Source organism: Zalophus californianus, chromosome 14 (assembly GCF_009762305.2).
Source record: "Zalophus californianus isolate mZalCal1 chromosome 14, mZalCal1.pri.v2, whole genome shotgun sequence".
Lineage (NCBI taxonomy): Eukaryota > Metazoa > Chordata > Mammalia > Carnivora > Otariidae > Zalophus > Zalophus californianus.
In genome coordinates, this window is record NC_045608.1 from 93,416,583 (window position 1) to 93,444,164 (window position 27,582).

At 43.8% G+C, this 27,582-nt stretch overlaps 2 protein-coding genes and 1 long non-coding RNA gene across 13 annotated transcripts in view; 1 reads left to right on the top strand and 2 right to left on the bottom strand.

The window, feature by feature from the left end:
- Positions 1-27,582, top strand: part of ATP9B (ATPase phospholipid transporting 9B (putative)) — a 266,980-nt gene that overhangs the window by 123,613 nt on the left and 115,785 nt on the right. The window contains 3 exon segments of the mRNA XM_035723907.1: positions 123-203; positions 16,310-16,385; positions 22,351-22,427. Of these exon segments, the coding sequence (XP_035579800.1) occupies positions 123-203; positions 16,310-16,385; positions 22,351-22,427 (234 nt within the window).
- Positions 10,888-13,280, bottom strand: LOC118356253 (ribonuclease H2 subunit C-like). Its single transcript, XM_035723908.1, has one exon. It carries the CDS (start codon positions 11,614-11,616, stop codon positions 11,026-11,028), a length of 591 nt encoding a protein of 196 aa, XP_035579801.1. The 5' UTR covers positions 11,617-13,280; the 3' UTR covers positions 10,888-11,025.
- Positions 13,885-26,947, bottom strand: LOC118356254. 11 transcript variants are annotated; one of them, XR_004819588.1, is made up of 8 exons: positions 25,230-26,947; positions 24,460-24,688; positions 23,249-23,390; positions 19,980-20,188; positions 18,343-18,948; positions 17,752-18,063; positions 17,329-17,576; positions 15,363-16,779 (listed from the first exon to the last, which is right to left on the bottom strand). It is a non-coding gene; the product is annotated as an uncharacterized LOC118356254 (long non-coding RNA). The 11 variants fall into 11 exon arrangements; XR_004819586.1 differs by having other exon boundaries at positions 18,343-18,513; positions 18,809-18,948; positions 24,460-26,947; XR_004819584.1 differs by lacking the exon at positions 15,363-16,779 and adding an exon at positions 13,885-13,941 and having other exon boundaries at positions 24,460-26,947.

Consider the following 27,582-nt stretch of genomic DNA (forward strand, 5'->3'; position numbering starts at 1 on the left):
TTAGGAAAACCAACCATCACTTTTGGTACATAACATATGAAAAATATTAGTTGGTGATTGAAAAATTTCCAAGTAATTTTGTCTAATTATAATGTAATGAATTCAGATATTCTGTATTCCAGGACCTTTTTTCTGTCAGTGCTTATGTGTTTGCCCAGAAGCCACAACTGGATATTCATAGTTTTGAAGGCACATTTACCAGGGTAAGTTAAATCTTTTGTTAAATACAAATATATTCATTGTGTATATACGTTAAAAACAGCAAACCTTAAATTTGAATAAATGAGAACAGAAGCTTTGAAGTGAAAAGGGAAAGCCTAGAGAATGTTTCAAGTTCTTAAATTTTCCCACATCCAGTCTCTGTGGGATATAGTCAGCACAGTGTTTTTGTTTAGCATATTTACTCTGGAGAAAGTCCTTCTCCCTGAAAATATTACGAGCCAGTAAGATGAAGTACTTTCACTAGTTCAGTGTGAGTTTGGATAGGATTTAATAGACTGTGATACCCACATTGTTTCCTGGTTTGTATTGACTGGATGGCTGTGCATCTGCTCATGTACACGTGTGTGCTTCATTGGATTCTTTGCACGATCATGGTGTTTTGCTATAGCTTGAAGTCCCTTCTCCCCAGTGACTCCCCAATCAGATTTGGAGGACTCAGTAACTTTTGATTTTAACAGCTGATATTATAAATGCTTCATAATACTTAAGGGGTTTGTGGGGGCACCTGGATGGCTCAGTCGTTAAGCGTCTGCCTTCGGCTCAGGTCACGGTCCCAGGGTCCTGGGATCGAGCCCCACATCGGGCTCCCTGCTCAGCAGGAGGCCTGCTTCTCCCTCTCCCACTCCCCCTGCTTATGTTCCCTCTCTCGCCGTGTCTCTCTCTGTCAAAGAAATAAATAAAATCTTTTAAAAATATATATATAATCCTTAAGGGGTTTTAGTATATGTCTATAGTTTACTTTTAATTGCTGCAGATTTCTGTTGGTATAGTCTGCTTCGTTTCCCTCTTGTTCACGTACCAGGATTAGTGAGCAGTTGTCATCATTTGAGAAAGCACTTGCTAATGCCAGATAATGAGAATTATGGGCATGTAAAAATGAGGATGCCTGTGGAGGAGATAGTCATTGGCCATTGCTTTGTAACTTTATTTTTACGAGTGCTTCAGTAATAGTATGTTCAAGGTGTTCATGGAAACAGATGAGGGAGACGAGGCAGTGCATAATGAGGTCTGGAGAGAATACCGAGATCTTTATGTGTTTTTGTAAAAATATTTATGAAGAAAGCATCTTCTAATTAAAGACAATTTAGCATTATTTGAGAAAAAGCCTTTCCAAAGGGCTTCCTTAGTACGATAGAGTTATTAACTTAGGGGGCGCCTGGGTGGCTCAGTCAGTTGAGTGTCTGCTTTTGGCTCAGGCCATGATCCCAGGGTCCTGGGATTGAGCCTCACATCAGGCTCCCTGCTCAGCTTCTCCTTCTGCCTCTGCCACTCCCCCTGCTTGTGCGCTCTCAAATCTTTCTTCTGTCAAAAAAATGGATAAAATTAAAAAAAAAAGTTATTAACTTAGCCACTATTAATATTTTGGAATAATATTTGCTTACTTCCTTTCTGTTTCACAGATTTATATTGCTTATCACTTGCTAAGAGTTGGAAATGTCTGCTAGACAATGTGTGGAATCCCCCTGAAATCCGTGCGAGGGAGCAAGAGTTTGGCTGAACACAGCCAGGCTGCAAAGCGCAGTTCACACAGTGCGTGACTGAGCATGGGACAGTGCGTGACCTGTGTGCATGGCCGAGCGTGTGAGACTGTATGTGAGTGAGCACGCAGATGTGGGGGAAGGGTAGCCAGGCTCCTTCCTGAAGGTCTTGTCAGAAGAAGGAAGAAGCCATTTAAGGATTTTCAGCTTAGAAGAGAGATTGTAATATTGGTGTACTGTAAAAGAGTCCTCTAGACTTCCGGTTTGCTTGGGATGAAGGCAGTCACCTGAATTTGCTCCCGTCCCACTGCGTCCCCAAACCGTACGGGTCAGGTGCAGGTAGCTCGGGCTGCCTGTAGCTCGTGCACGCAGCACACAGGGGAGAAAGAAAACCCTGTGAGCTCTAGTTTCTGTGGTGAGGAAAAGGACCCCACATGGCACAGTCACCTCCAGAGCCAGGAGAGGGCACAAGGATTTTCTCTCAGGATTTGAATCTGAGGGCGGCTTTGTAGTTCTCTGAACTTCTATTTAGCCTATGTGAGTTACCGCATGTTCTCGATGGGAACAGTCCTGGCCTTTCGTGGCCTCCATTTAGTGTTTCTTACAAGATTTTATTTCACTCCTTTTAAATACATTCATAGTGAATTCCGGATTATTTTAGGAGAAAAAGCTTTATTTTTTGTGTACATCTTTCAAAAAGGAGGAAAGGAAAAACCATGCTAAATAACTGGTTTTCTAACTGGAAAGTGGAAATCACCAGTATTAAGTGAGCGTTTAAAGAAGTGACATCTGCATATATTCCTTTTCTAGAGTATGAACTACAAGGGAGAGAAAACATAGTGTATATCAGCCTAAGTAATTAAATAAGAATCAGAGCAAATTAATTCAGGTGTCCTGTGGCAATTCACGTATTATGTATTCTGTTGCCTGAGCAGCATCTAATTATGCACATTGTGAATACTGTCCGCTGCTTACCCTATAATGTCAGGGTAACCCCAGCTGCTCACTGCATGACATCCCGAGTGATAGAAATGATCCATGTTATTATTGATAGAATTGATTTGCTTATTGTTCAGGACCTAGCAATTCTCCCTGAAGTTTAGAGTTTAAAACTGTAGCCAGTTTGAAATATTATCAGTGTTCCTAGGCCTTTAACATCGCCTTCCTATTTAATGTTCTTTATATGTACTTTCTGCTGTCATTTCTTCTGCAAACCATAGCACACTCATCATTGTTCAGGTCTTTTCCAATCAAAATACTCTATCCTTTCTAAAAAGCAGATCTCTGTTGTTTGTTAAGAGGGGTGCACTATTGTGAAAACAGCTTCACGTGGTGACATTTTGCTTTCTCCCTCCCCAGAGCAAATTTCATCTTTGCAAACTGTGTAACATTAAGGAGAAGGAAACCGAGAGACAAAGTGACTCAGAGATAATTCCTTTCCCATCTTCCCAATCTTTATTCTGTACTCTCTGAGATTGGTAAAGAGCTACCTTTTACAATAATTTTCTTAATATTAGAAAAAGTTTAATGTTTAAAGTCCCTCATTGTTATTACAGAATTGAAAAGAAACTGCATAGATATTGTGTGTTCTTCAGTACATAATTGTGCTAGTAATAGACAAAATGAATTCACGTGATTAAATAGTTGTAGAAAAGTAATGGGAGAACCAACTTAAGTTTCTAAAATGAAATTGTATTGAACCTTTTATTTGCAGTTTAGAAAGCCTTATAATAATAGAAAGACTGACAAAATTTACATATTTTAAAAGATTTTATTTATTTTACAGAATGAGCGAGCGAGAGAGAGCACAAGTGGGGTGGTGGGGGGAAGAGCAGAAGGAGAGGGAAAGAATCTCAAGCAGACTCCCTGCTGAGTGCAGAGCCTGACACGGGGCTTGATCTCACGGCCCTGAGATCATGACCTGAGCTGAAATCAAGAGTCGGATGCTTAATCGACTGGACCATCCAGCTGCCCCATGTCTATTTTTTAATGCCTTATTTTCTTGGAGTTTGACACAGTGGGAAAATGTTGTACTAAAGGATATGTGTGCATAGGTAATGTTTAGATGTCCATATGTGGGGATCCCTAGGAAGAGTTTCAGACTCATAAAATTGTACTCATTTGTACTTTTGTGGTCACTTGATGATGGGCAGCTACAGGCAGGTTGTGCCTCAAAGGAGTGCTTCAAAGGCATGCCACAGAATAGGACAGCTTAGAATAACAGCCGACTGCTGGCTTCCCACGGAGTGCAAAGATAAGGGGTGCTGGAGAGTAGAGGGGGGGCTCCACGTGTTTCTACTCTTTGATTTCTTCAATTACTGGGCAAATATGGGTGCCTGCTCTGCGCTTGGTGCTCAGAAGATCTAGGTCAACACCATAGTTACATAGCTCACAGTCTGGGTCGGGGGGAGAGAAGCATGGAAATTGCCACGATACGTGAAGATAATTCAGAGTTCACATTAGAGAATCATTTTATTTGTTTCATACTTTTTTAAATTTTTTTTTAAAGATTTTATTTATTTATTTACAGAGAGAGAGCGAGAGCAGGAACACAAGCAGGGGGAGTGGGAGAGGGAGAAGCAGGCTCACCGCTGAGCAGGGAGCCCGATGTGGGGCTCGATCCCAGGACCCTGGGATCATGACCTGAGCCGAAGGCAGCCGCTTAACCGACTGAGCCACCCAGGCGCCCCTGTTTCATACTTTAAATGATAAGTGTGTGAGTCAACAACTGGCAGGTTTTATCCAAATTATATACTCCATTTGCTAGGTTGTGGCTGTAACTCCTAGATTAACATATCATTGAAAGATAAGCCATGTGGACCATATTTGGGAAATAGGAGTGAGTCTACATAGGTTGTTCTCTATCCAACAGTGTCTTTCAGGGTTGGATTCTAAGACCATCTCTCAATGGATCAGAAGTTAGACATTTTAGTTCAGCTATAAATAAATTCAAGTACAAAACAGTTGATGCAGAGGCCACATACTCCTCTTTTGAATGTTGATGCTTTGTTCTGTAAAATCATAAAAGTCAAAGGGGAACTCCGTTTTCTTGGAGGATTTATTTCTCAGGTGATTGTTACCTCTGCTTTGAACAGCTGCTTTGGTTCTAAACAGAGGGACCAAGTGGCAGCTCCCTTCCCTGGCATTTTCCTGTGGAAGAATCGAGCGCACAAGCACAGTACTTGAACACCGTCCCGTGTGGTAAAGACGCTCATGACGGTACGCGGGCTGCTGTGCGGGAGCTCCGTCAGAGGCCGGCTGTGTTTGAACATTTGTAAGGCTGTGGTCACCAGTTGCTGTGAAGCTGTATAAACTGAAGTGGTTACAAGTGCTCCGAAGTGTGACAGTCTTTCTCCTTCTGACGTAAACACTAGTGTGACTCTTCTGACTCTTCCAAGTTGTTTCTCAGAAACACATTTTTAGTGGGATCGTGGAAGCCTCATGTTTTTTTTTCTTAAAAAATACTTTTCCGTAGTATTTTGTATATTGATGCCGTTATGTAATTATCAATAGGTTTTTCCAGCTACACCTACTAAATGCAGCAAAGTGTAGAACAGATTTTACTTGACAAACTATATTTGAAGAAGTAACTTCAGAGTGACTGTAAGATGAAAAAGAAAGTGAGTGTGTCTCCAGAAGCAGAGCTTTGGCCGTACACGGGGGCCGTGGTCCACAGATCCCTTTCATCAAGGGCCGTCTGCGGAGCTCCTGGATCTTAGACCCAGTTTAAGAACTGATACTCAGAAGACTTCCTTTTCTGTTCTGTTCTTTGCTACCGTTGCGCTCCTGCCCGTCTGTGCGTGCGCCGATGGCGCACTGTGTGTCACTGTGTGTGTCCCTTTTTGGCTCTTGCACTAGACCAGGGACAACTGCAGTGAAAGGCGCGCTCAGCTCTCCTCCTGGCCCCAGCCTCTAACACGGGCTGTGGGCTCTGCCTAGGAACCGAGTGCATACTGGAAAGAGTAGAATGAACTCTCCTCTTCCCACAGGATGTACCCTAGGCACATTGACATTATATACCCCTCTCTATTCTTAAAATGGGTTGATTTTCAAGAAACAGCACCCACCTGTGTTTTGAACACTGAATGGCATCGCAGTCAAATGACGAAGCCTGTCTTATCTGTCGAGTGGTAGCTTTCTTTTTAGGGCTCTCTGACGGCCTCGCGAGGGCTCTAGATGGCTGTGGTCCGAGGACTTAACTGCTGACTGTCCAGTGCTTGGAATGCAAGAGGCTGAGCAGCGGCTGGTCCTGCTGTCCCATGTCCACGAGGCCGCTGTGTGCCAAGCCCTTCCCTTGAATTCAATTTAAATTCCAGTGTTTCACCTGATCAATATTTGCAATACTAGGGGAAATATTTTGGAAACTTGTCAGGATTGGTTTAGATGTTGTACCTCACAAATAAATCAGAGAACCAAATATCTAGCAAGTGTCTTCCAAGTAATTAGCAAAACGGCCAGAATTTATATCATTGAAAACGACTGGATGAGGGTCGCCTGGGTGGCTCAGTCGGTTAAGGGGGTCGGCCTTCGGCTCAGGTCATGGTCCCAGAGTCCCAGGATCGAGTCCCTCATCAGGCTCCCTGCTCAGCGGGGAACCTGCTTCTCCCTCTGTCCTTTACCCTGCTTGTGCTCTCTCTCTCTCTCTCTCTCTCTCTCTCTAATAAATAAAATCTTAAAAAAAAAATGGTTTGATGAGTGAACGGAAAGAAAACACCAGTAGCACAAACCTCTGTTTCTTACACGCATGTTTGAAAATTTCAGTTTGTTTCCTCCTTCCCAAGTTACTTTTACTTCTCTGATCTTAAAATACAATTCTCCATGGAGGGGGCATTATAGAAGAGAGACTCATGCCACTCAGGACAGTGAAGGTTTGGTACCTCAGACACATAAAGGCCATATGCCACCACGCTTGAAATCTTTCCTGGGATACTTCCAGGGGCAGGGCTCTGGCCTTTTGTAATTCTCTATTCTAGAAACACTCCATAATCAAAATTGCAAGAATGCTGTATAGACCATGTCTTCAGATCAAGGCGAAAAGTTCCCAGATTTGAAATATTTTTGTGTTTAAACATACGCATTATAATGTAAAGATAAAACCAGAGTGTGCGTTATTGTTATTGTGATAATGACTTATGGCCGTGCTTGAGATCTGTACACAGTAGTTCCTAACATACAGCTTACCTCTGAGCTTTTTTTAAATGAAAAATGTCTAGTATAATAATAATTTTAAAGAAAAATAAAATACAAATGTTGCCTTTATAGAGATAGATACAGATATGTATTCGTTTTAAAATGTTCACAGATAGACTTTTTTCTCCCGTGAATATATGTATTTGAAAAACATAACCCTTCTCCTTAGCAAAAGGCGAGGACGCCATATTCTACAATAGCCACTAAGTAGAGGTTGATGGGTTAATTTATAATTTATCTGTGATAATATTTTATACTTTTCCAGGAGGGCTGTGGTTGTTATTAAGTTACATATTGGAAGATAAAATTTTAGTTTGCTGCCTGAAAGAAATAGAACATGTAGTGGTTTAATGCAAATCTGAAATTATTTATATTAAAGTTAAATATCTTAAAAATGAATTGATTAAAGGCATTCTTTCCACTTATAATTTCATTTCTTTAAGTATTCCCGTATGTTTTGTAATTTTTTTCATTTTGTTATGGTAAAATACACATAAGATAAAATTTACCATCGTAAACATTTTTAAGTGTATAGTGCAGTGGCCGTAAATATGTTCATTATGTTGCGCAGGAATCACCACCATTCACATCATAAAACTGAAACTCTGTCCCGATGAAAGACTCACTCCCCCTACCTGCTCCCTGCAGCCCTTGGCACGCACCATTCTCCTTTCTGTCTCTGAGATTTTTTTGGCTAAGTACCTCACGTAACTAGAATCATGCAGTGTTTGTCTTACTGGGATTGGCTTGTTTTACTCGGCACCAGGCCCTCGAGGATCATTTGTGTTGTAGCAGGTGCAGTAGACTCGGTAATATTCCATTAGATGGATAGGCCACATTCTGCCTCTATCCATCCATCCATCCAACCATCCACGGACATTGGGTTGCTTCCACGTGGTCGCTCCTGGGGATAATTCTGCTACGAACTTGGAGGTACAGATATCTCTTCGAGACCCTCCTTTCCATTTTGGGGGGGTCTATACCCATAAGTGGAATTTCTGGACCAAATCATAATTCCGTTTTCAACTTTTGGGGGACCCACCGTACCGTTTCCCACAGCGGCTGCCCCATTTTACCTTCCCACCAGTAGCGCACAGGGGTCCCATTTCTCCACATCCTCTGTTTCCTCCTTTTCTGAGCATTGCCATCCTCATGAGTGTGTGGTGTAAAGTGGGACCTCATTGTGCTTTTGATTTGCTGTTCCCCAATGATTAGTGATCTTGAGCATCTTTTCATGTCTTTTTGGCCATTTATATATCTTTGGAGAAATGTCTATTTGAGTCATTTTCCCATTTTTGAATGTTTTTTTGGTGGTGGTGCTGAGTTTCAGGGGTTCTCTTTATATTCTGGATGTTAATCCCTTGTCAGATCTATGATTTGCAGATATTTTCTCCCATTCTTTGGGTTGTCTTTTTACTCTGGATAGTGTCTTTTGATGCACACAATTTACAAATTTCATGAAGTTCGATTTGTCTGTTCTTTCTCTTGCTGCCTCTGCCTTTGGTGTCACATCCAAGAAATCACTACCAAATTCAGTTTCATGAAGCTTTTGTCCGATGTTTTCTTCTAAGGGTTTTGTTGTCGTAAGACTTACATTTAGGTTTTTGGTACATTTTTAGTTATTTTTATATGTGGTATTAGGGAAGGGTAACTTTATTGTTTTGCATGTGGATACCAGTTTTCCACTGGTATCATTTATTTATTGAATTTATTGAAAGACTCTTTTCTCCGGTGGAACGTCTTGGCACCCTCATCAAAAATTATTTTAACCATCTATGCAAGTGTTTGTTTCTGGGCTCTTCATTTTATTCCACTGGTCTGTATGTTTGTCGTTATGCCAGCACCACACCATTCTGATTACTGTAGATTTGTAGTAAATTTTAAAATCAAGTATGATTCTTCCAGTTTTGTTCTTTTGTTCCTCCAAGATTGTTTTAGATGTTGGGATCCCTTGCAATTCCATATGAATTTTAAGAGGGTTTTTCTATTTCTGCAGAAAATGTCATTGGGATTTTGATAAAGGATTGCATTGAATCTGTAGGTCACTCTGGGTATTCTTGACATTGTAACAATATTAAGTCTTCCAATCCATGAATATGGGATGTATTTCCATTTATTTATGTCTTCTTTACTTTCATCAGTTTTGCAGTTTTTATTGTACAAGTCTTTCAAGTTAATTTCTAAATATTTTATTATTTTTGAAGCTAGGTGGAATTGTTCTTATAATTTCCTTTTCAGATTGTTCATTGGTAGTGTGTAGAAATGCAACTGATTTTTTTTTTAAGATTTATTCATTTATTTTGGGGGGGGTGCAGAAGGAGAGGGAGAGAGAGTCTCAAGCAGACTCCACACTGAGCCCAGGGCCAGACACAGGGCTTGATCCCACTACCCTGAGATCATGACCTGAGCTGAAACCAAGAGTTGGACACTTAACTGATGCTTAACTACCCCACCTAGGCGCCCCTGAAATGCAGCTGATATTTGTATGTTGACTGTGTGGCCTGCTGCTTTGCTGAATTCATTTGTTAGGTCAATCTTCTTGTGGAATCTTCAGTGTTTTTTACATACAAGATCATATCTGCAAACAAGTAATTTTACTTATTCCTTCCCAATAACGTGGCTTTTATTTCTTTTTCTTTCATAATTGCTGTAGCTAGAACTTCCAGTACTATGTTCTAAGCTGAATAGACATAGTGAAAGTGGGCATCCGGACCAAAAAAAAAGGTTTCAGTCTTTCACCATCTGGTATGGTGCTCACTGTGGGCTTTTCATGTATGGCTTGTATTATGTTGATGTAGTTCCCCCCCCCCCCGCTTTTGTTTTTAAGGTTTTATTTAAATTATTTGACAGAGCGAGCATAAGCAGGGGGAGGGACAGTGGGAGAGGGAGCAGCAGGCTCCCCGCTGAGCAGGGAGCCCAATGTAGGACTCGATCCCAGGACCCTGGGATCATGACCTGAGCTGAAGGCAGGCGCTTAACCTACTGAGCCACCCAGACCCCCCTGTAGTTCCCTCCTTTTCCTAGTTTCATTGAATGCTTTTGCTTTTTTCCCCTCAATCACAAAAGCGTATTGAATATTTGCATTTTCTGCATCGGTTGAGATGATCATGTGGATTTTTTTCTTCATTCTGTTAATATAATGTATTACATTGATTGGCTTACATGTTGAACCAACCTTGCATTTTGCTTGGTCATCGTGTGTAATCCTTTTAATGTTTTGCTAAATTCTATTCGCTAGTATTACAAGATTTTTGTTTGCATCAGTGATCATAAAGAATGTTGATCTTTATTTTTCTTGTCATGTCTGTGTCTGGCTTTGGTATCAGGGTTGTGCTGGGTTTATAGAGTGAGTTAGGAGATGTCCCTTCTCTAATTTTTTGAAAGTTTGAGAAGGATTGATGTTAGTCTTTCTTTACATTTTTGGTAGATTTCACCAGTGAAGTCATTGGACCCAGGGCTTTTCTCTGTCAGATTTTTTATGATTGATTCAGTCTCTTAACTAGATATAGGTCTATTCAGATTTTCTCTTTCTTCATGATTACTCTTAGTAGGTTTTGTGTTTCTAGAAATTCATCCATTCATCCAATTTCTTGCCACATGGGTACTAATGTATTCTCTTTTAATCCTTTTTATTTCCGTTGAAGTGTAATATTTTCCCTCTTTGGTTTCTGAATTTAGTAATTTGAGTCTTCTTTTTTGTTTTTTTCTCAGTCCAACTAGCTAAAGGTTTGCCAGTTTTGTTGATGTTTTCAAAGAATGAACTTTTGCTTTCATTCACTTTTAAAATTGTTTTTCTGTTCTTTATTTCATTTATCTTTGCTCTAATCTTTATTTTTTCCTTCCTTCAGCTGGCTTTAGGTTTAGTTTAGTCTTCTTTTTCTAGTTCCATAGTTGTAAAGTTACGTCATCGATTTGAGATCTGTCCTCTTTTTTAATATAAGCATATTTTATAGCTTCAAATTTCCCCCTTAGCACCACTTATGTTGCACCTCCCAAGTTTTTTTTTTTTTTTTTTTTTTTTTGCTGTGAAGAGCGTGTTTATTGGGGGGTGATGGAATCAGTCAGTGGTTCCAGAAGGAAGAGCTGGTTTATTGGGGTGGAGGGACCGGTGGCTTTCAATGTCAAGTTCCAGTTCTCAGTCCTCAGGCACCTGTGCGTGAATCGCTGCAGCCAGACCGGGCCAGGTGAGGGCCCCGCGCACTTTGGCATCCGGACCGGGGATGGTCTCCAGGCCCCACAGCGTGAAGCGGCTGAAACTGGCGGTGGTTCCGATAAATCGGTCAAAGTCCCGCTCCAGCGCCTCTGGGGGTGCCGCCAGCTCCTGCTCCTCTCGCAGGTTCGACGAACCCTCCGAGAAGTCCTTCCCCAGCACCTCTCCCTTCTCTTCCATCACCATCACGTATCCCTCGAGGCCGGGCGGCACCACCACCTCCTCGCCCCGTAGTCTGCGGCCCCGAAACGACACTTCGAGTCCATCGGTACCCTGCCGGATGGCTGGGGTGAAGAAGCGCTCCACCGGGGCGGGCCCGTTAACCAGAACCTCGCAGGGCAGAAGGTGCAGCGTGCCGGGGCGCAAGTGGACGCGGCACTTCTCGACCGCCGCCTCGTCGCTGCTTTCCATCCTCCGCCGCTCGCTGGCTAAGGCCAAAGCTGGCGCCCTCCCAAGTTTTTTATCATTTGTCTCTAAGTTTCTTTTAATTTCCTTTGTGATTTCTTTGTAATCCATTGGTTGTTTAAAAGTTGTTGAATTTCCACAGTTCTGTGAATTTTCTGTTATTGATTTCTCTCTTTATCTCATGGTGGTTGGAGTAGATACTTTGTATGATGATCTGTTGGAGCTTCATTTGTAACATAAGGTCTGTCCTGGGAAATGTCCCGTGTGCACTTGAGAAGAATGTGTATGCTGTTTTTGGGTGGAATGTTCTGCATGTCTGTTAGATCTAGTTGGCTTATTTTGCCAAGTTTTCTCTTTGCTTACTTCTGTCTGGTTGTTCTAGCCATAATTGTGAGTGGAATATTAAGGTCTCTATTACTCTTGAGCTATTTCTCCCTTAAGTTCTATCAGTTTTTGCTTCGTATATTTTTACAGGTTTTCATTAGATGCACAGTTGTTTATAATCCTATCTTCCTGCCTTATTGAACATTTAATTAATATATAATGTCTCTCATAACCTTTTTTGGTTTCACATTTAATTTGCTGATATTAGTGTAGCCACACCTGCTCACTTTTGCTTACTATTCTCATGGAATAGCTCTTCCTGTACTTTCACTTGCAACTTCTTTGTGTCTTTGGATCTAAAGTGGGTCTCAGCATGTAGACAGTATATAGTTGGATCATGTATTTTTATCCATTGTGCCAATCTGTCTTTTGATGGTTGAGTTTAATCCGTTGATACTTGAAGTAATTACTGAAAAGAAGGGACTTAACTTCTGTCATTGTTCAATTTTTTGTGTGCCTTATATATATATATTTTTTGTCCCTCATTTCCTACATTACTGTCTTCTATTGTGTTTAGTTGGTGTTTGTAGGGAAATGTTTAAATTTCTCTTTTCCTTTTGTGCATATTCTATAGCTGTTTTCTTTGCGGTTACCATGGGAATTACATTTAACATTCTAAAGATATAACACTCTAATTTGATTTTATACCAACTTAAGTTCAATAACATACAAAGGTTGTGCTCCTTTATAGCTCTGTCCCCACCCCTTTTGTTTGCTGATTTCACACAATTACATCTTTATACGGTCTGTGACTAAAAATGTAAACGAATAGTTCTTTTAAATGCACCCAGCCTCTTCATGTAGAAAACAAGATTTGGAGTTACAAACCAAAATTACAACAATACTAGGTTTTATATATTATTCTTTTAAGTCATGTAGAGAACAAAAAGTGCAGTTACAAACCATTGCTACAATAATATTTGCCTTTATAATTGCCTGTATTCTCACCGTTCTTGAGATCTTTATTTCCCCATGTAGTTTCGAGTTATTGTACCCTCTTCTTTTACCTGCAGGACTCCCTTGAACAGTTCTTGCAGGAAAGGTCTAGTGGGACACATACTCTCTAAGCTTTTGTTTGTCTGGGAATATCTTGATTTTACCCATATTTTTGAAGGACAGTTTGCTGGATATGGGATTCTTGGCTGACATGGGTGTTTGTTCATTTGAGCACTTTGTATCAGCACACTGCCTTCTGGTCTCCACTATTTCTAATGAAAAATCTGCATAGAACCTTATTGGGAATTCCTTGTATGTGATGGTTTGCTTCTTTCATACTGCTTTCAAGATTCTCTTTTTGTCTTTTTTTTTTTAAAGATTTATTTATTTAATTTTTTAAAATTTTATTTTATTTTATTATGTTATGTTAGTCACCATACAGTACATCATTAGTTTTTGAGGTAGTGATCCACGATTCATTGTTTTCGTATAACACCCAGTGCTCCATGCAGTATGTGCCCTCCTTAATACCCATCACCGGGCTAACCCATCCCCCCACCCCCCTCCCCTCTAGAACCTCAGTTTGTTTCTCAGAGTCCATAATCTCTCATGGTTCGTCTCTCCCTCTGATATCCACCCCCCTTCATTTTTCCCTTCCTTCTCCTAACGTCCTCCCTGCTATTCCTTACGTTCCACAAATAAGTGAGACCATATGATAATTGACTTTCTCTGCTTGACTTATTTCACATAGCATAATCTCCTCCAGTCCCATCCAAGTTGATGTAAAAGTTGGGTATTCATCCTTTCTGATGGCTGCAGTAATATTCCATTGTGTATATATGACCACATCTTCTTTATCCATTCATCCGTTGAAGGGCATCTCGGCTCTTTCCACAGTTTGGCTATTGTGGACATTGCTGCTATGAACATTGGGGTGCATGTGGCCCTTCTTTTCAATACATCTGTGTCTTTGGGGTAAATACCCAGAAGTGCAATTGCTGGGTCATAGGGTAGCTAATGTGAGACGGGAATCCATCAAAATCCTAGAGGAGAACATAGGCAGTAACCTCTTTGCCATTGACCACAGCAACTTCTTTCAAGATACATCTCCAAAGGCTAGTGAAACAGAAGCAAAAATGAACTATTGGGACTTCATCAAGATAAAAAGCTTCTGCACAGCAAAGGAAACAGTCAACAAAACAAAGAGGCAACCCACAGAATGGGAGAAGATATTTGCAAATGACACTACAGACAAAGCGCTGATTTCCAAGATCTATAAAGAACTTCTCAAACTTGACACCCAAAAAACAAATAAGTCAAAAAAATGGGCAATAGACATGAACAGACACTTCTCTGAAGAAGACATACAAATGGCTAACAGACCCATGAAAAAATGTTCATCATCATTAGCCATCAGGGAAATTCAAGTCAAAACCACATTGAGATACCACCTTACACCAGTTAGAATGGCAAACATGGACAAGGCAAGAAACAACAAATGTTGGAGAGGTTGTGGAGACAGGGAACCCTCTTACACTGTGGGTGGGAATGCAAGTTGGTACAGCCACTTTGGAAAACAGTGTGGAGGTGCCTCAAAAAATTAAAAATAGTGCTGCCCTATTTATTTATTTTCGAGAAAGAGATAGAGAATACGTGGCGGGGAGGGACGGAGGGAGAATGAGAGTCTCAAGCAGACTCTGCGCCGATCGTGGAGTCCAGTGTGGGGGTCAGTCTCACAACCCTGAGGTCATGACCTAAGCCGAAACAAAAGTCAGACACCTAATGACTGAGCCACCTGGGCGCCCTTGTCTTTGTCTTTTAAAACTTTTATGATAATGTGTCTCTATGTGGGTCTCTTTGAGTTCATCTTCCTTGGATTTGCTTGAGCTTCTTCACTGTTTACATGCATGTCTTTCATCAGATTTGGGGTGTTTTCATCCATTACTTCTTCACATGTTCTCTCTGCCCTTTTCATTCTGTCTTCCACTTCTGGGACTCCCACAATACCTATATTGGTTTGTACCTTGGTGTCCTGCACTCCCTCAGACCTTTTTAATTTTCCTCCACCTGTTTTCATTCTGTTTCCCAGACTTGGTCATTTCCGTTGTTCCGTGTTCAGGTTTGCTGATTCTTCTGCGTGGTTAGATCTGCCTTGAATCTCTTTAGGGGAATTTTCATTTCAGTCATCGTACTTTTCAGCTCTTGACTTTCTTCTGCTTTCTGTTGAGGTTTTCTGTCTATTCATATTTACGTTTCGTTCACACATTGTTTTCTTGGCATTCTCCACATCTTCATTTCTTTAAACATCCTTAATACTTTCCTTTTAAAGTCTTTGTCTCGTATATCTGACATCAGGTCTTTTTCAGGGGTTGTTTCTGTTGATTTACAGTGTTCCTTTAAATGGGCCATACTAGGCGCCTGGGTGGCCCAGTTGGTTAAGCGACTGCCTTCAGCTCAGGTCATGATCCCAGAGTCCCTGGATCGAGTCCCACATGTGGCTCCCTGCTCAGTGGGGAGTCTGCTTCTCCCTCTGACCCTCTCTTCTCTCATGCTCTTTCTCACTCTCTCAAATAAATAAAATCTTAAAAAAAAATAAATAAATGGGCCATACTTTTTTTGTTGTTGTTTTGTTTTTAATGCCTTGTTATTGAACACTTTGTTTTTAGTATAGTGATGTACCTCTGGAAGTCCATTCTCACCCTTCTTCCGGGCTTGCTGGGGTTTTAGTCATTATATTTATTTGTTGATTTACTTATTTTTTATGATTATAGACTGTCTCTGTGCCGGGTTATCAGTCTGAGGTGTACATTTAATGTCTTTTCAGGTCTTTTCTGAGCTTTTTCTTGGGCACCCACAGTCACTTTGTGTTTTTTTCCATATATGCAGTTGTATTAGAATGTTCTAGTGTTTAATGTCTGGCTCCCAGAAGGGGGACAAGGGGGCCCTCGCCCTTCCAATGCCCTTGGAGTCACTGGAGCTGGTGGGCCGACAGCAAGGGCCGCCAGGGTCTGTGTCTGCACCTGTGTGATCAGAAGCAGCCGGCAGTGGTCAGAGCTTAGACTCCTGCTCTTTGGAGGACGGGGTGCTTCTTGCCCACCTGGCGTCTGCAGGCTGCCCCAGAAACACGTGCACAGCTGCCTGCCGCACGGCTGGGTAGCTGCTCTGTGCTGGGAGCTAGAAGAGACCAAAACTGACTACTTCTCCTGGACAGCCGCAAGCCTTCAGCCGACTCCACAGTCCCCAAATAGTCCCATCAGACAGATTCTGCCGTGTGGTCATTGCCCGGTGGGCAGAGATTCCTGGTGCTCCCTGCTCTGCCCTCTTCCCAGGAGCCTCTGTCTAAATTCCCATTTTTCACCTTTATTCTGCAGTGCCATTTCACTGCTCATTCACTGAATCCAGCTTGTATGCTTGTTTTATCACTGCTGATATCTGAAGTAAAAAAAGTTTCTAACTTGCCATTTTTCCCCTTCTCTGTGAACAGGAAGACTGCGACCCACCCATTCATGAGAGTCTCAGCCTAGAAAATACACTGCGGGCGAGCACCATTGTTGCGTCAGGTAAGAAACAAGTTCTCTTGTTAGTGTCAGCTCTCACATTTGGTGGTGCTTTTGTGCTGGAGTGACTCTGTGCAGTATCTCTGAAAATAACCACCTTGTACCACCCAGGGACCTTACGGATCATTCCCTGTCGTTGGCGGGTGTGGGGCAGGACCTGAGGGGCTGAGTGCTAAGCAAGCGCTGGCTGTGGGCTGTGCGCTGCAAGGAGCAAGGCCTCCATGGAGCAGGGCAGCGGCATTTCGTGGGTTCTGATCCCTCTTCTCGCCACACTTGTCAATGTCCCTTACTGGGAGGTGGCCTAGCGCAACCGGGGAAGGAAGTGGTGGTATTTGGGGGTTTTCCCACTCCTCAGTCACCCAGTAGAATTTGGAAGAGATCACTGTGGTGGGTTTGTCTGTCAGGGAGAAAAGTATTAGATGAGATAGGGGGCCTGGGGAGATATTTCCTGTTCGGCCTTTGGGGACCAGAGTAAAGCGTCTTAATTTTCTTCTGAGTGAAATTGGAGGATGTTGGAGTATTTCTAGTGGCTGAACAGGGAGGTCACCTAAATATACATTTTGGGAAGTAAATTTCTCTGGGAGGTATTGAAATCTAAATGATGGTCAGCTTTTCAGAAAGTAGTTGACTTGCTAATGGTAAACAGGAGTGAATCTTAGCAGCAGGGAGCGTGAAGGCTGCTGGTGGGGGTAGGAAGGGTAGGGGATGTTCAGAGTAGGGCTGTCTGTCTTCTTAATCTGTGGCCCAGCGCCCACAGAGCCTGGTTGCTCTTCTGGTGGTTTTGTAAGAATCCCTCTGCAGAGACCAGGCGCTGTTGAATGCACTGTCCTCGGGAGCGCGCATGGGCAAGGACTACTTTAATAAAGTGAGGCGGGTGCTTTACGCTCTGCTGAGTACCACAGGGAAGTATAGGGTGCCCCCAAAACAAAGAAGCCAAAATCCTTACCTGATCAGAGTTTGAAGGAAGAGCAAACAGGTGCGTGAGGTCAAGGGGTGGAAAGGTGTGGGAGGATTCGTGAGCACACCAGCAGCTACGTGAGGGCCTCTTGAGCTGCAGGCTGACGAGGATGGTGCCGGGGCCTGGTGTCTGGGGCTCGGGGAAAGGCCGGGCAGTTCTGTGCGCGTGCGCCGTGGGGGCCTGTGTGCACAGCAGTGTGTCAGTCAGGCTCCTGTAGGGGTCCACGTGTGCACCTTCTAGGGAGTAGAGGAGGAGAGGGGCCTTAGTTGTATACTAATGTTTCCTATGTTTAATAAAAATCTGAGGGCAACTAGGACAATTTTAATAGAAATTGAGGTCTTTCATGATTTTTGTACTGATGATTTTTTAAATTTCTCAAACTAAAGAGAAAGAGAAGTCAGGATAGCACACCAAGGAGGGGTGGGGAGCAGGCCAGGTCTCGGGCTGTGTAGACCCCAGGACGGGGAGACTGGCTGTGCCCGGGGGCTCACTGGAGAGGGCACTGCGGCCAGGAGGAGTCTCCGAATCTTGAGCTCACGCGTCCTCCACGCTGCCGATCTTTGCTGACCTTGCTGACAGCTGCGCCCTGGCTCGGTGTGGTGCTGCACAGCCGCATCGCGCCGGCCCCCATTGTTCGCTCGGTCACACAGCCAGGCTGTCCCAGGGTCGGGATTGGAATCCATCCTCGACAGCTGTCACCCTTCAGCCTTTAGCGTTTAATAGCTGATAGGAAAATATTTAAAACATAGCACATATGAGCTGATACTTGGTCACTGATTTCACATTTTCCCCATGTCTAGAGCTGTATTCTGTTTTGTTTCCATCATACTGAAGATGCTTTTTTAAAAAAAAAAAAATACGTTTTATTTGCTCTTTTGTTCCCTGTGTATTAGAATGTTGCTACTGACCCTAGCGCTATCGATCTGTGGCCTTTCTTCTCACAGAGGCAGAAGCCCCCGAGCAGAAGGCCTATGTGATGCGCCCGGTAACCCCCGTACATACGTTTCCTCTCCAGGCGACCTTGGCACGTGGAAGCTCCTGGTTGCACACGTGGGCAGAACAGACACAAATCTAGGCGTCACATATGCTTGCCACATTGAGGACTGTTTCTCATTCTCTCATGGGTTGAATTCAGTGCACCCGGGCTTTTTATCTTCCAGGAAAGTATTTATGCTGCTCAAAAACCATCCGTTCAAAAAAACTTAAGTCTTAAGACGCCTCTTAAGTTTCATTTGTGTTTGGACATTTTAAAAATGCAAGCTCTTTTCATTAATTTTAAATATTTTAACACATACTTACCTTTATTTAAAAACCTTAATAATGTGAGCAATTACTAGACTCTATATATTACGAAACTGCTGTATCCTGAGCAAAGTTTGAAAGACCTTGGGTTTCCAGGAGTAATTTAAGGGCTCATATCTTCTTTATACTTGATTATAAGTTGAGAAAGAATTTTTTTAAATCTTACTTTTTAAATATGTGTCCACTGAATTCAGGTTGCCTCCTAGGTGAAGTGAACTTGGGCCTTCCTCCGTCATCCTGGGGTTCTGAGTGCATGGGAATGAGGGCTCACGTTAACACCACAGAGGATCCGAGGGCCAAGGGTCCCTGAAAAGGGACAAACACAACTGCTTGTGGTGCCCTCCATCTTCTTCCCCCTGTCTGTCAGTGAACGCCATTCCCAGAGCAGAGTCAGTGTCCCAGAGAGCTGCCACGTTGCAAGTGATAAGTGGACAAGAGAGTGTTCTGAAATTAAACTGCCAAGAGCCTGGAAGCAGGGATGTGCCCTAGAGCAGGGCTCCTGGGCGTGTGTGCCAACGGGGGTCCAGGGTGACCCCTCTAGAGCGGGGGCTTGTGTGCCGATGGCAGTGACCCCCCCAGAGCAGGGCTGCTGGGCGTGTGTGCCAACGGGGGTCCAGGGTGACCCCTTTAGAGCGGGGGCGTGTGTGCCGACGATGGTGACCCCCCCCCGGGGCAGGGCTGCTGGGTGTATGTGGTGACGGGGGTCCACGGTGACCCCTCTGGAGCGGGGGCCTTTGTGCCGACGGCGGTGACCCCCCCAGAGCAGGGCTGCTGGGTGTGTGTGCCAACGGGGATCTAGGGTGACCCCTCCCTGTAGAGGGGGGCCTGTACGTAGACAGGGGTCCAGGGCTGGTACTGATTGTGATAAATACAGAAAATGAGAGTAAACACTTGGATACTTTTATAGCAGTTTGATGAAATAATTTAGGTTGAAAAAATTGGAACATAGATATTCTTTTTGGTTTTTGTGTGGTTTCATTTCTCTTGGTAATTTTTGGCATGATATTTTATGAGACTAGTCCTCGTGCCAGATTAGAAACTTAAAATCACACTGTCCCTTTAGTGGGCATGGTGTGTGAGGCTCCTGCGGCAGAGCGGTTGCCTGATGGGCCTCGGGAAAGCAGGAGAAGCTGCCCCACTGCAGTCCCCTGAGGGACACGACCCGCGAGCTGTGGTGCAGGAGGGCAGTGGGGGTCACGGAGGACACAGCGGCGCCGCACGCTGCTGCTGCTTGCACCTCGGGTCTCAGGGACTGGGCAGTCCTGGCCGCTGGGAAGTGGGTGCAGCTGCCCTGCTGTCCCCGGACGCATGGCACGCTCACCGGGCGGGGCCCAGACCTGGTGCAGGTCGCAGTGTCCGCCTGTGTCCCTGGCTCGGTCTCGCCGTGTTGCTCTCCTGAGGCAAATCCGTAGTCTTTGCTGGCCGCCTTTGTGCTCCCCCTCTGTTGCAGGCACACGAAAACTCTGCAGTGGGTGGGCCGCCCACGCTCGGGGTTTTGTTGAGACTGGCACGAGGAAAGCACTTCTGCATGGGAGCCAGCAGGTGCCTAAGTGACAGTCAGGAAATACTTCGGATGGTTGAGCATTCTCGAGGTCTGTCCATGTGTCTGTCTGTCTCTGACACGTTCTCTCTGTCAGACTTTCTGATGAATGTGCTCTGTTGTGTTCCCTCTCTGGTCTTGTTTCCAAAATGAACAGGTGACCACTTTGCCATATATATCTATATATATGTATCTATAGATAGATTTGCCCTACATACAGGGTTTGGTCAACCTTTCAGCCTGTACTAGTCCATAAGTAGGTGCCCTTTGTCAAAAAGAATGGAGAGTACTGCAAATACTCCATACTGACTTCACTAATTTTAGTAGTTAAAAAGCATGACCGACTTGGAAAAAAATGCATTATTCTAATTCCTTTTCAGTGAGAATGGGATGAGATAATGCATGGGAGAGCCTTTACCAGACTTCAGTAGATTATACAAGGAAAACCATGGGAGGAATTCTGTTAAATACTCTTTATGTACATTATATTTAACCTGCAGTACTGATTAAATATGCTATCTATGTGTATCTGAATGCATTACGTTTTCTTAGTCTTGTCATTTCTCAGATTGCATTTTGGATACTTGTAACTGCAATACCAGCCTAGAATCAACATTACTAATAGTTTGTCTGGATTTTAGGACAGTGTTTTCTAGCCTAATTAATTTTTAAGTCTTTTCTGAGACTCTTTGTTCTGCTAATATTAAAAATAATTTTGCAGTTTGTCTTCTGTTTTTGTACTTTTTTAACATTAGTGAGCTCATTTCACATGAGACACTCCTATATTTTAAGTTTAATTGGCAAAATAGGAAGAAACTACCGACGCAGTCGGATTGAATGTACTGTTTGACACAAGAGCTGTGTGTGTTTGGGGTGGGGTCCTCTACGGCACTGGCTCATTACGTAATCTGTGCTTTCCTGAGCACTAAGTGCAGACCCGCCATCTGCAGCTCTGCTGGGCACTGCTCTACAGAGGTCGCATCTGTGCAGTTTGGGCTGCCCTCTGTGCTGGAGGGGCTGCTCTGCTTTCAAGGGGCTCAGGAAATTCAACCACACAGTTCTGCAAGCGGCTCACAATTAAAACAGGGGGAAGAAAGGAAATGCTTATTTTGAAAGAAACGTGTAACCTCTGCAGATGTGACCACTGAGCAGCCCTCTAGCACCTCCCTGTCTTCCTGAACATTCCATGGAGGAAACCGTTCATTATCTAATGTGTATAATTTGCAGCTCTCTGTTCATATAAATCCAAGAGATCACTAGGATCACATTTATTCCCTGGGTCCTGACTTACAACGCGCTAAATTTCACACGTTACATTAATGTGACATCAAAGAGTTTTTGTACAATTATTATAGTGAATTCTGCAGTGCTGTTGGTCTCAGTGGTATTTATGGACGTGATTTTCTTTCTTTAATCATTTCTCATCCTCAGAATTTACGAAAACTAGGAATATAGATTATGCATAGCTACAGTTTAGAAACAGACCTGTTCTGTGGTTTTTAATTTAATATTACAGAGGTGAGTGCCTCTGAGCCTTTGTAATCCAATGGTTGTTCTAGGGGTATTTTAGTATTCTTTTACCTTAAGTTTGATAGGCATACACACTTAGAAAACCAAACTTTGAGGAGACATGAGTAAAAAAGGCTAATAACATCTAAATTCAACATCAAATGTTATTTATGTAATTGTCTCTTACTGTTTTAATTGTATAGGTGCTAAAATGTCAGCGGAGGCTCTTATACCTAGTAGTACTCAAGTCTCGCTCAGGGAAGGTGGTTCGGCTGGTGCGGTCTTGGTTTGAAGGTCCCATGATGCATCTGACCACTTGAGAACACAGCCTCTCTTCACTTACCTGTGGTGTTTGCACACGTGAACCGAGTGATGTCACCCTTTCTCTTGACAGGGAAAAGATTATCAGTACATTTTCTAATGTTGTTGTATATAGGTAAATTTGTATAGCTTAAAAAATCAGTTGAGTTCCTCAAAGCTTATTTTGAAAGTTGAGATTAGACTTTCTTGCCCTAGCCAAATCAAATGTGCTGTTAGATAAATTTATATAAAATTAAGTAGTGAATAATATTTTCCATCAAGACAATTGATTAGAAAGTGTTCTCTCTGTGCTTACCCTTTGAGGCATCTCTGTAAGGACCACTTTCGTGTTTTTGCAGGTACTGTAATAGGTGTTGTCATTTATACTGGAAAAGAGACTCGAAGTGTAATGAACACATCCAATCCAAAAAATAAGGTAGGCTAGATTAAGGAGCAGCTGCTTTAATGACTTGATTTTCCCTTTCAGTAAGAAAGTACATGCAGTCCTGAAGAGCTTGTTCATTTTAGCTTAATATAAATAACCTAAAAACAGACTTTCAAAAATGTTGGTGTTTTCAGATGTGAATTCTCTGTATTTATGTAACAGCATGCTCAGACTGAAGAACTTTCTTTTCAGTTTATTTTACAGTTTGCGTTCTTTTTTTTATGTCGATGGCTCATTTTTAAAATAGAATCTACATTAGTATGTTACAGTATTTGATAGTGCGACACTGTTGAACTCATTTAAGTTATTTTCATTTCATAGCATGTTGAAAACAGGTTTTAGTTTTAAAGACTGCTTGATTATATTCCTAAATTGATCATCTTTCTGTTATACTTCTGAAATTGTTTAGGTAGGCAGCATGTGTATGCAAGTTACATAGGAACCAAAAAAAAGTTAGTTTGATATCTCAGTTGCTATTATTTGGTTAATACATTTTGTATGGTCAAGTCACAGAATTTGCCGATGTCCACTTTATGAGAAGCTCTTTTTAACTGTGCATTTTACTCCTTTTTATTTGAAATATAATCTGAGGTGTATCTGAGTAGAACAAAAAAAGTGCTGTCGTGGATTCATACCTTGCTTTCTGAGTAATCAATAGAAAAGGTTGTCTTTTGTAGGAATTTTTATTGCAAAGCAATAGAAATGAAATAATTCTTTGAAAAGATATTTTTAAGGACAAGATGTATTCCATTTTTTCAGCTAAATATTGTTTTAAAAAATAACCCTTCCAACATTAGGAAAGCGTTCCTTACCCTTTGAATGTCCGTGCCTATTTGCAGTGCTTCAGAGTGGTTCTGACACGTTTGCTGGCTGGCAAGTGTCCTTGCCCCCGCCGGGCCACACGGGTCATCCCAGGGAGCTCGATGAAGTAGTGTTCATTAGGACTCCAAATGTCTGTGTGTGACACATTCATATTAGTTTAAATTCTGATTGTGATAACATGGAAAATTATCCCTGTTGATGTCTGTTACAAAGCTTGCGCTCATTTGAGGAAATTGAATATACTTCAAGTCCTTATTTTTTCAGTAGAGTTAAATCTATTTAAAAATAAATTATTAAATTATTGACAGATTACATGCATATTTGTGTATGTTTTCTGTGAAGTATAGCAATATTTTTTTTTCTTTAGTAAGCAAAACTAGAATGTTCTACCTGTGCATATACAAGTTCTAGGGTATGTTTTGTTTCTTAATCATTTCTAATCGTTTTACTTTTAGGATGACTTTGAGGGTCAATTTTATTTTAAGTAGTAAGCTTTAAAATCTGAAAAGTGATCCTGTCATGGAACACAACTCCTGTTTCCTCCCAGCTTACTCTTTGGGGTGGCTTCTTTTCTGTTCCCTCCTGTTGTCTGTCCTCACCTCACTGCTCTGCACACACCTTTGGTTTTGGCTCCATGCTCTTCCCCTTGGGCGTGGACACAGAAGCCGTCGGGTGACCTTTCCCAGGTGTATACCGGAGGTGAAGAACTCCGGCCTGGGGCTTTGCTGCCCGGTCAGCGTCTGGGCATTGCCACTAGCCAGCTCTGTGACCCTGGGCAAATGGCTTAATTCTGTGTCTTACCGCTCAGTACACATTCCCCACCATGACTGTCTTCCTCGACAGGGAAGTGTGCATTGGGAATGAGTGCCCAGAAATACTCAGCGCGCCCCTAGCTGTGCGGGCACCCCACCCCACGCTGTCCCGCCAGGGGGCCCGGAGACCTGCTCCTTGCCCATGTCGGCAGCCGTCCTTCCGCTCCCCTCCTCTTCCTCCGTCCCTCCTTTAAAACCAAACAAAACCTCTAAATGTCCTTGGTGCTAACACAGCACACCTATAATAGGAAGGGCATCTCTGACTTTTTGCAGAACTGGATGCAGAACCCTGCTCTGCCACGTGTCAGCCTCACAGGTGGAGCAAACGTGCTCTTCCATGGCCGGCACCTTCCTGGTGCTCCATCAGCTCCAGGTGGAAGGCTTTGTACCTGTGATGGCTGAGGCCCAGGCAGAGCGCCAACACATGGCAGGTGCTGTTTGAAGCACCCGGTACGTAACGTCGTGAATCTGCATGACCACCCTCGGAGGAAATGGTGGCAGCTGGTTTTGGAGCAGGGGACGTTGTGGTGCAGTCACCGTGGTGCTTCTCCCTGAAAGCGCTGCGGGTCAGAATGCGTCAGCTTGAGAGGAAGCGCTTTTGTAAATTAAGGAATGCTCCTAGGAGAAGAATAAAATCTCTAAATTTGCATACATTATTAAATATTTCTAAGTGTCAAATGCCAGATGTATAAGAAAAAAATTCAGGAAACATAAGCATGCTACAGTGGGCAAAAAGTAACGGATGTAATTTATCTAGGGGAAGGACTGATACATGTTGAATGAAAAGATTATGTGATCTATTCAGATCCCTAAAGAGAGAAAGGAAGACATCATGTAAAGATGACCTCTCAGTGTTCTCGCAGTGGCTTACTAAACCAGCCAACATTTGGACTTCAGAGAAGGCCACCCGAAACACAAAGGAAACATCTCAGAGGGAAGTCAGACCATTTCCGAGTTTCTCTTCTTTAGGGAAGCGCACTGTTCCTCAGACTCCGTTCTGTGTGCACGCAGGGCAGTGACAGACACAGTGCTCCGGTGAGATTTCGCTGTGGTGCTCACGACAGCAGAGTAATTGGGGCTGGAAATACGTACTTACGAAAGAGTCCTGTCTCTGAGTCATGCTGTGACACACATGGCCCTGAAAACCACAGTGGCTTACTACAGCAAAGACCGCTTTCCTCCTCAGTATGGGTCTGACACGTTGGCAGGTGCTCTGCTCATCGTGGTCCCTCGGGGAGCCCTCCTGGACACGTGCTTCCAGGACCACTGGGTACGAAGACACAGACAGGGCGGGTTACATACCGAAGTGGCTCAGGTCACCTTTCCTTGGCCAGAGCAAGGAATGGCCCTCACAGAAGGTGAGTGGGTCACGGGGGTAGAGGCCAACCCCCAGTGCAGAAGGAGAGAAAGGGGGACTACTTAATAACTCAGGACCACTGGCTACCCCAGCGTGGTCCTAGATGAGCGCTCCCAGGCCTTTTATGTACAGTAAGAGCCAGAACGAGACAGGAACCTCGTCAAACCTCCTAGTGCTGGCAGTGAAGGGTTGAAGTGGCAGAAGAGCGGCCAGGGAGGAAGAGGCTGAAGGAGGAAGGCACTTGTAGCAGTGGGTGGAGGTCCACAGCGTGCCGGCGCTCTGGAGGTCGTTGGGGAGAAAAATGAAAAGAGACGAGTAGATTTAGCAACAGGAGAATCATTGTCTTTGATTTGTTCCGGGGGAATCAGATGCAAAGGCAGCAGGAAGGTCGGGGATGAGGGGAAGGACAGCGGGGCCGAGGGTTGGGAGGGAGCCCGAAGCACCAGGACAGCAGCAGGGATGCGGGCAGAGGGCTTTTATTGATTTTGTTTGTTTCTGGTTGAGAAAATTGTAAAATTATTCATGCTTTCCAAAGAAGAAGAGAGGGCCCTAGTTTATAAAGGAGAAGCTGCAGTCTATGGAAGAACGCGTTCCACGGTCATCCCGCAGTCACTTCAGGTCACCGAAGAGAAGATTCTGTGGTCACTGGCGGAAGAGCTGCTGTGTGCAGTAGGGCGTGGCTCCATGGCTCTGGACACATGTGGACGGTCCTCAGTCCGTCAGCCGGTGTGTCCTTGCTATCGCTCCGTAGTGCCTTTATTCCCTGCCTTCCCGTAGCGTGCGGAGGAGGGACCTGCTCATTTGTGAAACGTCTGTGCGCTTCTGGGATGGAGGCACTGCGGGAAGAGAGCAGTGCTGACAGGTGCGGGAGAAGCCAGTGATAACAGTCATTCAGGTGGGGAGAGGGATGCACAGCATGGCCGGAGTTGGAGAGGATTCGCCAAACGATTCAGCCTCATCAGTTCTTGAGTGATGGAAGGACCCAACAGCTGCTGGGATTCTTAAGTTTGTAATGGAGCCAGTAAGGAGTATGTGGCTTTCTCAGGCCGATGTTCAAGAGCCCCAGAGCAGAAGCAGAGACATGGGCGGAGAAATGGCTGGTCCAGAGTGACAGGTGGTGGGGCAGGCGAGTCGGGGAACTTGCACAGTCGCAGGTGCACACAGTTGGCGGTACTCAACATCATGGCCCGCTCGTAGGGGCCCCCTGTTCCCCTTGGTGGAGTCGTTGGTGAGGACTGTCGCACAGAGCCCTGTCTCCCCCTGGGAAAAGCGCCAGCCGTCCCCACGGGTCAGGGGATGTGCGTGTGACTTCCCTGTGGAGGCCGGAGGTGCTCATGCACCAGCATTTGTACCTGTCAGAATACCCTCCCAGAGCTGAGGAGAGGGATGTTCGCCATTGAACCAGTTTTGCTAGTTGCTTCATAAAACCTGTTTTTAAACTTGTCCTTCTGCCCATCCCATTTCCCAAGCCTTAATTTGGGCCTTTCTTCTTTTGTCTTCATTTTGTCTGTTTTGTTCTTCTCTAGCTGCTTGTCAGAAAGAAAACATCCAACAGAAAAATGAGGAGAAAGATGTGATCACTTGCCTCATCTTCTGCTGTGGCCACAGATGCCTGCACTCTACCCCAGGCATGCATTTTAAGAAACAGAGAAGGCAGTTTCTCTACCTGCTGCCTTAGCCACTTGTCTTACTCTGCGGCACCTCCCTATCCACACGGCCTTGTCTCGTGGCCCAGCTGAGTGGCCCTGGGCTGGTGACATCAGTGTCACCTCTGCCTGCACGGAGACTGCCCCGGGGTGTCTCTCCTAGACCTCCTGAATTGGAGATTGGGGGTGCAGCCAGCCCTGAGGGCTGGGACACATACTGATAACTGAGAGCCACCGCCTCCTCAGTGGCCACGACAATCTGAGATGGAAAGAGAATTCGTAGGCAGGTGAACTAAGCTGCAGCCAGATTCATCACTGACAGACGAGCCATGTTAGTTCACCCTTTCAGAGTGGTCCTTGGAATCCAAGTTGATCCTTTTATAGCATCAGAATATACAGCTTTAAGCTTATTACAAGGGTTTATCGGAGTACTCTTTAAAATGTAGCACGTTTTATCTAGTTGTGTCGATTAATACCAAATTCTATGATGTTGTTCGATGGAGGAGAGT